This window comes from Emydura macquarii, unplaced genomic scaffold (genome assembly GCF_026122565.2).
Source record: "Emydura macquarii macquarii isolate MOO-44397 ecotype Brisbane River unplaced genomic scaffold, CSIRO-AGI_Emac_v2 contig_2768, whole genome shotgun sequence".
NCBI classification, from domain to species: Eukaryota; Metazoa; Chordata; order Testudines; family Chelidae; genus Emydura; species Emydura macquarii.
In genome coordinates this window covers 11,249,953-11,262,817 of record NW_027132905.1, presented here as the reverse complement: position 1 = coordinate 11,262,817, position 12,865 = coordinate 11,249,953, and the positions used below count along the sequence as shown (strand labels likewise).

Here is a 12,865-nt window from a genome sequence, read left to right as displayed (position 1 = left end):
AGATTTATAGATGCCCCAATTTGTTGGGCTTAGTTTTGTATGAAAACAATTATCCCCAAATCTGCTCCAGGGTCTCACTTGAAAGACTGATCACTGTAGACTAGCAATCAGAGCTTCTACGGGGGGAAAAGCCTTTGATTAGTGTCAGGTGGATACACACTTCCTTAAAAGAAGATACTGAAGTTTGTGACAAACTCAGGACCATTAGTAACATCCACAGTGGGATCTGATCTGATTGCTACCCTATCCAGGTCCATAAGCAATAAAAGGATCTGAATCAAGTATGGGCCAAATTCAGTAGTGATATAAATGGTGGGGTAAATTGCACAATGGGTGTCAGTCAGAAAAGGCTATGCGTGGGTGCAATTGATGAACTAGGGTAAAATGGAATTAAGTGGACATGCAAAACAAAAGTACAACTTCAGCCAACTCGATATCCACACCAGCTTGGCATCCTATGGGTTATCTGGGAATGGTATAGGTAGAGTGGGGGCGATCTTACTTTTGTCTCACATCTTTGTTATTTGCGCATCCACTAAATGCCTAATTGGTGCAATTTATGTCATTTGGCCATTTATATTACAACACGTGTAAATTACAATTTGTGTAATTGGCACCACTGAATTTAGCCCACAGATCTTTTTTGCTCTAGGGCGCATTGCTGAATCTGGCCCTCGTCCTTCTGATAAGCACAGAATAACACACCCGTCTCCACCTGTGGAGAGTCTGCAGAAGATAACATAGGTGGTTACAAAAATCCAGAGTCTCTGATCCATTTGAAATCCACACTTAAAGGGAAATGGTCAACGTGGATTTTTTTTTAACTGAATACTTGAAAATTTTTCCAAGTAGAAAACTTCTTTTTAAGGAAATGGCCAGACAGAATGTTCAGACTGACTGGTTATTGATCAGTCTGATACAAAGAAAGAAGTATACACGATGCCATCCTTGCTTATAGACCATCACTGTACTGTTTGTGTTGTAGTTCAGTTATGCAATGACTAGAATCAGTCATACTTTCAAAATACTACTATATTATGTCAACATAAGGTAAATTGCATGAAAAGAGAGACATTTGCTGTAACAAAGCTGTTTAGTTGCATTTAGCGTAATGGGGTTCCGGTCCATGCAGGGGCTCCTAGGTGCTATGATAATACATAATACAAATAATAATAAATATCTAGTTATCTTAGTATAACATACTTATGTGTTGTATTGAATGCAATAAGAGGCGAACATTAGCAGCACACGGCATAGGCCTACATAAAATAAACAAACACTGGCTGCTACTCCTGTATGGCATTTGACTAGAAACTTGAAACTTCAGGTCCAACAACCCAGGTTTCACATTTTACACACATGAATGGGGGATGGCTGCCATCTTTGCAGACACATCAGAAATTAAAGCAGGAACCTCAAGAGCTAAAAGCTCTGCAGCTTGTACTAAAAAGCCAGTGCTCCCTAGCTGTGCTGTACCAGACTTATATTCTCTGCAGAGAGGGCACAGATACTCCCCTCCCCACCCCTCTACACTCCCCAGCATTGCACTTTATATAAATTGCTATTTAAAAATGTCAAATTCCATCATTAACTGTTAGCAACTTAATCATATGATCAGAGCTTTCCTCACACCTGTTTGGCGGAGCAATATGGAGTCCACTCATCTGTGTTGGCAAACTGGATTCTACGTTGTTATTTGCATAGAGTTGCGTTGGATTATTATACTGTAAATTTGACATCAGTTTGTTGTCAGTTGGGCTCCCTTCAGGAACATAGGGCATTGGTCTTCTGTTCTGAGTGGGCCCATTATCCTAAAAGACAAAAGAAACAGAAAACAGTGAGGTACATGGCTCCCAGTACTAAGCAGCCCCTCTAGTTATTCTTTGTAGCCTATAATAGCATGTCGTTTGTTGTGTGTAAATAAACAGAGGAAAAGAAAAATTCACCAGGAAAAAGGAAATTCAGATTTGACCCATAATTAGATCTTGCTGAATCTGTGCAGCTTTCTTTAGTCTGTAATTAAATAAGCTTGACTGTTTCTCCATATTCAGTCATTGATAATTATTCTGCATTTCTTCATTTCCCTCATATGACCAATACTTATCAGCTCTGTAAAGGAAAAACAAGAGGCATGATTCACATTTCAATGATACTATTTCATACTAGAGTTGCACACTCTTCCGACTTCCAATTTACTCCTGATTTACACTGGTGAAAGCAAGATCAGAATCAGACTTCTGGCTATGTATTCAGGTTACACAGGAGCCCAAATAAAGGGCCAGATCCTGACACCCTTTCTTACCTTGAATAGCACCTTACTCCACAAATAGTTTCATTCATTTCAACGGGACTGCTCTTAAAGTACGGTGTTACTTGAAGTGACTAAGGGGATCAGAATTTGTCTCAAGCTAGTAACTTGGTAACTATATTTACATTTTTCGCTGGTTTTTTAGTGCCTGAGGGAAACTTAACATTCACAGGGCCAAACTGATGGAGGATCTGATCTTTTTGCCATATTTCCACAAAACAGGAATTGTAAAAAGACTAGTTTTCGTATTAGTTCAACTACATGAAATATTAACAAAGGCTGTGAAAAACACTGACAAATATTCAATCCTGTGCATGCTAGAAGGTACAAAACACATGAAAAGTAACATTTATTGCTTCCACCCAAGCTGTATCCATGTTTTATCTCCTTTTTAATATTCTGCTTGGCGAACTATCAGTAGAAAGAAGACTAGAGGTACACTGACAAGGAAAAACAGGTTATATCATATCCAATTATCAAAAGCAAGGTAAAGCAGCTGAAAACCTAAGGGAAGTACTCTTCCACCTGTCATGTGCTTGTTATTTCCATTCATGGTGGTCAGATTCATCTCGGAATTGATGGAAGAACAGACATTTACACGAGAGACATTTTAATGTATTCTGGACTGGGTCCTGGAGCTACACTAATTTATACCAACTGAGGATCTGCTCCCAGTTTTCAATATTCTTGTATATTTAAGGCTTGTGAAAAGCGAAGGAGAAAAACCACATTGTGAACAATTACTGAATTGCACAGCGTGGGCTCCATTACAAGGTTTACTTTTGACTAAAATCATCCAATAAATATTAATTGGAAACAAAAGTTTATCACTGGCACATAGAAAAAAATAATTATATTTCCAAATAGCATACAAATGACCTGGTAAGCAAAATAAAAACAGACGTAGCTAGAGAGAAGATTTTCAGCGTCCAACCCTGAAATTCTTCCTCAGGCAAATCAGTGGGAATTTTGCCTGAGTAAGGACTGCAAGATTGGGGATTTAGAGCCTGATCCTGCAACCACCCATGCACATGACTAACTATGCATGTGAACAGTCCCATTGGACTCAGTGAGACCAATTGGACTCAGCATGAAGTTGCTCATGTACTTACGTAGCTCCAAAACTGGGACCTTCTTTGCAATGCTATTTCAGACAGACATATGCAGGAAAGAATTGCTTCCAACATGTTAGATCAAATTATCTGTTAAATAAATGAATCCCTCTGCTGGGAATATTATTTAAACTTTTTCATCCGAATGATACTTTTAAAAAAATTACCACCAGGCCATAGTTCCCAATTCCCTGATTTACAGTGTTATTGTAAGGGAAATAAAGCAAATACTTTCTACAATGCCCCAAAGGGGAAAAGGAAGGCCATAAATGTTTGAGGAAAAGCAATGGTGTAAATTGGCCAGATGCTAAATAGTTTTTAATAACAAGCCATTCGTTCCTTGGAAGCCATTTCTGCAAATGTCTATGTCAAATGGGTCTGAAATTGCATTTCACGCTAAGGAAACTGAATGCTACCCTTTCCTGAGTCAGCTGAAGAATGAAGAAACCACAGAGCACCAGACAGAGGCTAGTCTGGGTCACGACTCAAGTTTGACGCTGCTGTTTTACATTGATGAGCAACTCAGAACTATGGGACAAACTCTCCCTGACACATGCGTGTGCAGCTCCCAGAGAAGCCAATAGGAATGCAACATGCGTGTCCATGGGGAGAATATGGATTTAAAACATTTGTGTGGCATGTCCCGCTTTACTATGCAGTAGAGTGCAAGTTATCTGACAGCATTACACCACTGACCTTGTAGTGTGCTCTCTCTCTCTCTCCCTCCCCACCCCACCTGTGAAAGCCCCACTGCAGGTACACAGTGAGTAGTTAGGGCTCTGCAGATCAGGTTGCAGCAGATGGGGTCTGCTGGAGGCAGTGAAGCCAGGCTAGATTCCTTGGTTAGAAGGCACAAAGGCAAATCTTTGCTGGGTTAACCGCATGGGGTTTCTAGCATTCATTTCCCCTCCCCCATCTTGTACTTTTTTCCATATAAGGGCTGATCGGGGCCTTTCCTATTAAGGTAACATGGGATTTTAGTCCATTTCTGGAATAAAATGCACTTTAATGTGGGCCTAGAAAACATGAGCTCCATGGATTCCTTTAATCTGAGGCAGTTTGTAAACTGTCAGGCATTCATTTCTGTTAAGCAAAGCGATGTGTAAATCAACAGCAAATGTGTCTTTAAAAGCTAAAAAAATATTGCTTTGACACTCTCCTAAGTGCTCACAAATTCCGTGCTGGACGCAGATCTTTTCAGCCTTGCTGGGTCTTCCCCAGCCACGCACGGTTAGACTGTGCAGCCTTGGAAACATTTCTGCGTGGAGTAGCATCAGTTTGGTTACAAGAACAAATGGTTGTGAGGCAATATGACAAGCAAAGCTTTCCCTCGCTGTGGTTTTGTGGCCAGATCGCAGCGGAAGAGGGTCACTCTAAGTGGGGAGATGCAGGTCCTTGAATGGCTCCACGCTGCTCCCAAATAGTGCCACTGAGGTGCAGGTTAGAACTATTTCTTCTCAGAGTTGAAATGAACCACGTCATTTCCAGATGGGATTCCAGCACAGACCCCGCTCCAGAAAGAAACCAAACGCCAATTGGCTTTGAAGTTCTCTTTGAAAACAATCATACACATTCTTTGAGCTTCTTGAAACCAATGACCAAACATACTGCCTAAAGGCCCGACCCTGGCCCTGACTGAAGTATGTAGCAGCAGGTTTGGGCAAGTCACAGAATAGAAGAAGGGACAATACTGGGTCCCAAGTAAGCAAAGAGTTAACCGGAGATCTGAGGACCCTTTTTTCCAAAGAGCTCAGGGCCGGATACTCAAATGTTCAACACCCATACATGGGGCTAGATTTCCAGAAGAATTTGGCACCCACTAGCTCCCATTGTGGCACTTATGGCCAGATTTTCAAAACAGCTGAGCCCCAACGTGCTGAGCTCTGGAAAATCTGGCTACTTATTCAGGTGCCTAAAAGGGAATTGACCCCTTTGGAAAACCTGTCCTGAGGGGTTCAGGAGAGGGGCTAGAAGAGGCTGCTGGCAGAATGCCTGTGAGAAGGCAGGGCTCTGTGTCCCAGTGCTGAGGTCTGGCAGAATCCCACACTGAGGAGGATTTTTGTTTTTCTCTGGATGCCTTTGCTTTGTTTGCATTCCTAGTTATAAAGATTTTGCTCCTGCGGAAAAAAATCCTTGCAGACTTGCTGTTATCTCATTTCCTGCTGACTCACCCCGGTAACTCATGGGGCCCTTCTACCGTAATGCTCTCTCCAGATTCCTGTCTTCTCAAAGGGGATTGAACTTCTGCATTGCACATTCACTGCAGAGCAGAATCCAACATCTTTGTTTTCAGTCGGCCGTGTCACTCTCCTGCAGTCACAAAAAAATGAACCTTTTCTACCATATGTAGCCCTGGTGACGTGAGGATTGGGATTCATTTAATTCTAGTCCCTACTAATTAAACTGCAGTCATTATAACAACACACCATATGAAATTTTCATAAGCACTTGCTCTCTCTGCTGTCTTTAAGACCCTGCCATTCAGACTGACTGTAACTCATAGCACAATGGCTATTTCCCATCTGCGTAAAACCTTGGCCAATTTCCTAGAATTTCACCTATGGGTCACTGGGAAGCGTCATGCCGGGGTGGAGTGAAAGAATGACTGTGTACGGGGCAGTGCAGAAGACTGGTATTGTTGAGATCAGTCACACTTTCTACTTCCTTTCCAGAGACAAGATGGGTGAGGAAATATCTTTTTTTGGACCCTCTTCTGCTGGTGAGAGAGATTAGCTTTCAAGCCACACCTTGTCCCTCTAACATTCTGGGATCGACACAGCTACAGCCACACCGCATACTCTGTTTTCACTCAGGATCACTCTCCTGCCCTAGAACATGCTCCTACTGTGCCCGGCTTCCCTTCGCTGCCAGTTCTCAAACCTCTCCTCAGAGCCTGGAGGCTGACCTGATGGCATCTCCAGACCTTGAACAACAAAGGACCAATTCCAAGCCCTACCGGAGGCTTCCAATTGGCTTAAATGGGATTGGGCCAAAATGCACAAGAGCATCTCGCATTTTCTCTCCCTGCATTGGAATGGTAAATTTCTGCATTGGAGTCAGTAATCTCTTTGAGTACTTACTGTCTTTGATGGGTTTATTTTCTTGGACCATGCTGTGGATTCAGGCTGTGGCTTGAGAGGAAAAACACTGAGAATATTCAGCCTTCTGGGAGCTCGCTTATCTTGGTCTTCCCTGGTTGTATTCCTTCTATTTTCTGGATTGGTTTCAGACTCCTTTCTTAGTACCTGTCTCGAGTTTTCAATGAAGCCCATGCAAGATTTTACATGGTATAAAGCATTAATGCCTTGGCCCTTAGAAACCTAGATCCAGAAGGATTTCTTTCCAGCTCTCAGAGTTTAAGATTACAAAAATGTTCCCAATTTGGTGGCCAATTTTCTTTTTTCTGACAGCTTTTTTCTGCTCTATAGAACTTATCCTAGTTAAAGGCATTTTAAAATTTTTTCTTATGGAGTTTCCCTGCTAAGAACTAGTTTTACCAAAGGGAATTCTTTTGGTCATCAAGAGAGAAGCATTAACATCTATTTCCTCATGCTAGCCTTCCAAGATCAATTATAAACCACACCAAAATCTAATGGAGTTTGTAGCTGGCTTTTGGAACTTAGTGAAACCTGACTTGTGGGGATTCTTTCTTAGAACTTGTGTATCAGTCACAAATTAACTTAACATGAGGTGCTGAGGTGAGATCTCAACACCTGTTGGCTTGATTTTGTCACAAACGAGGAGATGCTTAGACGATCCAGGCAAGTTGCTGTCTTGCACCAGTTGACAACTAGATCAACTGCCCTGGTGAGGTCATGTCCAACGTGCAGAAGAAGGCACCCTTTAACAGAAGGTTTATATAGCTGTGGCCAAAGGAAGCAGAGCACAAGACCAACCACAAATTAGGCTGGAAGTTGCAATTTTGAGGGATTTAAGAAGCCTAAACTCTCCCATGTCGATTCTTGCCAAAGGAAGGAGACTTGGCGAGGGGCCGTTCAAGATGGAAATCCACCACAGTGTCACCGCAGCTACATAATAGTCATGTGGATCTGCTGTTACCGAGCTGAGATCAGGTATTGAGACTTCCAGGGCAGGGACAGTGTTTGTAGAGGCCCTAGCACAATGGAGACCCAGTCCTTTGGGTATTACTGCCGTACAAAATTACAATAATGAGATCTATTGCTGTCTGAGGGTATGTCTACACCGACGGCGGCAAAGTCGCCGCCATCAGATCAATCTTTCTGGATCGATTGAGCAGTAGTAAAGACCCACTCAATCAATCAGGAAGTCGACCTAGTAAAACCACCTCTTCAAGGGGCGTAGGGTTGGGTCAACGGGAACACAGTTCCCGTCGGCACAGTGCAGTGAAGACACCACGCAGAATGGAAGTACAGCAGTTGACGGGAGTTACACAAGCTACTCTGGTAAATGTAGACCAGGCCTCAGTGTATTAATTGGTGCTGTGCTAACTGTATTGTAAGCTCTCCACTGGCCAGCTCTGGGCCAGGCTTTCTACTGCCTCCTTACTATTATATAGATGGAGATCCCTAACTCCCTTCCTGACCTAGGGTGGGGGAGAATACACAGAGGAAAGGTGATGGAGTAACAGAGGAGAAGGAGAGCTTAGGGACCAGTTGATGAAAGGATATTTGGGAGGGGCACCTGTTAGGGACTGGGACATGGGGAGTCTGCCTAATGATTGGAGCAGGAGTCAGGCCTAGAGGGTAGAGCTGACATCAAGAGAGGAAAACAGAAGTGAGGGTCAGAACCAGAGTCAGAGCCAGAAATCAGAGCCAAAGGTCTGCAATGGAATCAAAGGCCAAACTCCAAGGTCAAGGATCAAATCAGAGTCAGAGCCAGGAATCAGAGATGAGGGTCAGGACCAGGTTACTAGAGTCAGGGAAGGCAGGAACAGGGCTGGGTCTGAGGCAAAAGTGAGACTAGGACAGGGCTGGACCAAGGCAGCAGCAGAAGTTAATGCAGCCGTTAGCGAATGCTTCGAGCAGCCAGCTGCTGCTGATCTTAAGAGCAGGTCTGCTGATGCCCTCAGCTAATCAGGCGGTTTAGCCAACTAGGCACTGCCACTGGAGTGCAGCTGAACTTGTTGGACTGCCTGGGGATTAAGCAGACTAGTTGCAGGCCCTTAATCCTGACAGCATCCTTCAGAACATCAGTGGGTATCCCCATCCCCCAAACCAGCTGGATTAAGCTCACATGACCAAGAACAAAGCTACTATCCAGCATTCACCTTTTGTGTTCCATCCATGTGAACACCTGTCACTGTTTTTCTCTATGTATTTCCTGGGAATATTTAGTTCAACAACTTGTTTTCCTCTTACAGATATACATCACCCATTTACTAATAATTTACTTCCCTGGGCATTGCCTATACATTAACGGGTACTGATATGTACGGCCCTATGGATGCAGTCTATACATCCTGATGAACTATTTCCAGAAAAAGGAAAATGCAACACAATATGTCTCTGAGTGTTTTTTTTGGCATGGCATAGAGGAAGTGAAAGGAAATTATACATATATATTTATGGTAATAGTAGCATTGGCAGCAAGCCGTCTTTACATGCAAACTCTGATGAGGTACATTAAATTGGCTATTGTACTTGGAGCTACTGGATTTCTTTCCAATAAATCCTCATTCACTAAAGGCCACATGCTGTCAGTCTTGCATGCACTGAATTGTGCCTAATCTCCACAAAGAATCTTAAGCAAATGCACTAAAGCATATACTTTTCACAGTAAGAGAAGGGTGAAAACTCAATTGTGTTTTGTCTGTTGATAATGTGTGGCCTTTATTATTACCAAGCACCCCAGAATGGAAAGTACCAAGTGAACTGTTTTCTGAAGAAAACAATCAAGTTAATGAGATTTCCACTAGGAAATCTGGAAAAGAAATAGGGTTCCCCACGCCACAATCAGATTTATTGGCAGAGTTCAGCCTTTTCTTGAAAGACAAAATCTTCTCTAATTTAACTCTTTGAATGAAAACCTTTTATATTTTGTAACAGTTTCCGGGACTGAGGCAGAACACGTTTACACCAGTGACCCTCTGAGCCACAGGTCCTTACAGGTGTACACTGCTATCTCTAAGGTGGCAACAGGAAAAAAAATTCATCTTGTAGATACTTGTTTATCTCAAGTAGATAGTTTAAACAAACCAGTGTAACTAAATGCAAGGACAAGGATAAAGCTGCTGGCTCTGGAATGCTGGTTACAGAGTCCAGCACACATGAAAGGTTTTTTGTTTGGGAAGATAATTAGCTATTTATAGTTCAACAAGTTCACTCCTGACCTTTCTTTATAAAGGATGGAATAGAATTTGGTTTTGCAAGGTTTCTTTCATATGCAGTGTATCTGATGGAACCTCAAAAAGCAATAAGATGCAGCAGGAAGATAGCAAGAAAGCCACCAGTACTGAAGATCAAAGAGACCAAATTCTCTGTACAACTGTCTTTCTTTTGTCCCATAAAGCACTGACTCTCTCTCTACTGATGTTAAAACACAAACACACTACTTCATTCTGCATCCATTTAAAAACTCTTAATCAAAATATAAGTTCCTATATTGCTCTCATCACAATGGTATCTGCAATATATACAAGGGACACAATAGAGACGTTAAAGCTGGTATTTGGAACAAAGAGTACATTGACAGAGTGACTGACTGATTTTTTTTTTTTTTTAAATAAGCATGTTATTAAAATTTAATTGAAAGAACACAAACATTCTTTATCGACATGTTTAGAAAATAAAGCACAAAGCCTATTGAAAAGCCATCATGACAACATCATCTTAAATAGTCTGTTCTGACAGATCATCAAAGGGAAAAAACCCCAAAACTTTGGCTCTGCTGTTCAATAGCTAATACCACTGACACACAGTGAACATTTCTTGGCATGGCTGTCTGACAGCCTGAACACTTTAACACATAGTGCCTCTCTAAACAATTCAACACATTTTTTCAAACGGAAACGCTGCAATTGAAGAAAAGTGATATTCTTAGTATTGGGGATTTCCTCATTTTTAAGAAAGGGAAAATGTCCGACAGTTGAAAGACGACAAGTTGTTTGTGTTTTTTAAAACTATCCCCTGCTCCAAATTCAGTCTGAACAAAGAGTCAGCAATGAGAGTGTCAAAAAGTGAGCTTCACCTTTGTGCGGGAAGTCACTTTAGAATCCTGTCCAACTCACTAGTGAACCTTTTTCCCACTAGCTCCGTGCAGTTCTTTTAGTTACAGTTACCCATTACTCCATTCACACCAAGACACAACCAGTGAAGTTCCAAGGATCACGTTTTTGAAAATGCCTGGTCTGCTCCAGTCTCAGAGACACATAGGAGAGGATAAAAAGAAGTAGGATGGAGGTTTCAACACAAATATAAAACTACACACCACTATTTCAGGTTTATTATGCTAACCGCTTATCTACAAAGTAAGCTAGTGCACGGCAAGCCAGGATATGAATCTACAGCACACCACCTTGCTGCACAGTAACTTGCCATGTGGAACCTGCTACGGTGCAAAAAAGGTCCTGGAGTGAGGCTTGGAGTACTGCTCCTCTGGGATCTTCATTGTATGGTAGCTGGGTTCACACTACGAGCTAATGCGTGGCAAACTGGGGCGTTCTAGATTTACACTCTGGCTTACCACACATTGCACTGTAGCAGGGTCCACATGGGGTGTTACTGCACAGCAAGCTGGCGCACTGCAGATTCACAGCTTGGCCTGTCACACACTAACTTGCCATGTAGACAAGCCGTTGGGCTACTATATCAGTAAACTAGATCAGTAAAGGAGGTACAACCCTCTAGTGTAGACACAGTTACATAAGTACAAATGTACTTATACTGGGATAGTTATTCATGTATAGGAAGGAAAATAAGCTATATATACAAGTATAACTGTGTTCACACTAGGGGTAGGACTAGTATAACTATATGATGGATAAGGAGAAGAGAATCACACCAATGTAGTTACACTGGTACAAAAAAACTCTCTCAGTGTAGACCAAGCCTAACTGCTGTATACAGACTAACATGGCTACCCCTCTGGAACAAGCCTAAACTGAATTTCATCATCACAGTCAAACAGAAATTTGATCTCCACACTCACCAATATGACACTATGATTTTGCATTTAGATTTGTTGCACTCGCACAAATGCTTTTCTCCATTACTAATTCACTAAACACCAGATTCTAAACAATGTATTCATCTCAAGTAGTAAGTTACTGCACAAAGTAGTCCCATTCAAATCAATGGTAGTAGTAAATGGGTCGGATCCACAGGTAGTGAAAATTAGTGTAGCTCCTTTAACTTTGAGGGTGTTATGCCATTGCACACCACCTAAGGATCTGGCCCTACGTGAGCAAGGGTGGCACAATATGGCTCTAATTATTTTGTGCCCTTGGGATATATTAAGGAAGGGTGACATGTCCAAAAATTTTTTAAAATATACATTCCATCTATCTTATACCAGGGTGATGGGTGACAGTATTAAACTCTATGGTACTGCATGTCAGGTAAGAGGAATCAGGAACGTGCAGTTTAAAAATCCTCAAGCTTTTTAAATTAGTTGGTAAAACAAGCCTCAGAAGCTAACTACATCTATCTAGCTAAACATTGCTAATATAAATGTTCCCCTAGCAGCGACAATATGCAATGAGCCAGGAATTTGGGAAAGGATTAGAAAATTAGTCTCTCTCTCACGATGGAAGAAAACATTTACCATATTTTGTTAGTGCCTTTTTGTCCAGTCACCAAAAACACGTACACTTTTCAAAACGTGACAAGGTGAGCATGAGATTTAGACTGACTGCTTAATGATGGTGGGATTCAAAATTTCACAAGATCTTCCAGCATGGATTTGCATCTAAGCTCTCTTCTTGGCAAGTGGAAAGCACTCTGTCCTCACTCCATAACTAAGGCTAAGATGCGAGTGGTATCAAGAGCTCATTTATTCTCTGTTTACTGCCTTCTGAATGCTTCCCAGCTTTGCTGCCTTAGATTCTGTTGATCTCAGATTTATTAGAATTTTTTATTATTATTATTTTATTCTCTTTGTAGGGGATTCTGCAAAATGCTCTATTTGTCTTTCTGCCTTTGTTCAGCTAGAGATCTTCAATAGCGGGCAGGATTCCCTTTTATAAGGCAGGATTCTTAGAGACAGTTGTATAATATATAAATCTTACACAGAATTTAAATGTCTGATCCAAATCTGAAGTTCATTAACTTCACTGGGTTTTGGCTCAGGCTCTTAAAGGTTGAAAGTACAAACATTAGAAAACTACTAATCTCTTGTTATTCAAACACTCACCTTGTGAGATAGGTAAGTGTTATTAACTCCATTTTACGCATGAGTTAACTGAGGCAGAGAAGTTAAGGCCAAAGATTTCCAATGTGTGTGCCTAAAGATGGAACCTAAATAAGTG

The 12,865-nt window shown here is 41.6% G+C and overlaps 1 protein-coding gene across 3 annotated transcripts in view; it reads right to left on the bottom strand.

The window, feature by feature from the left end:
* Positions 1-12,865, bottom strand: part of PDLIM4 (PDZ and LIM domain 4) — an 87,842-nt gene that overhangs the window by 15,813 nt on the left and 59,164 nt on the right. For all 3 annotated transcript variants that reach the window (XM_067567129.1, XM_067567128.1, XM_067567130.1), the window contains exon 4: positions 1,633-1,811. In XM_067567129.1, the coding sequence (XP_067423230.1) occupies positions 1,633-1,811 (179 nt within the window). The remainder of the gene's footprint in view (positions 1-1,632; positions 1,812-12,865) is intronic.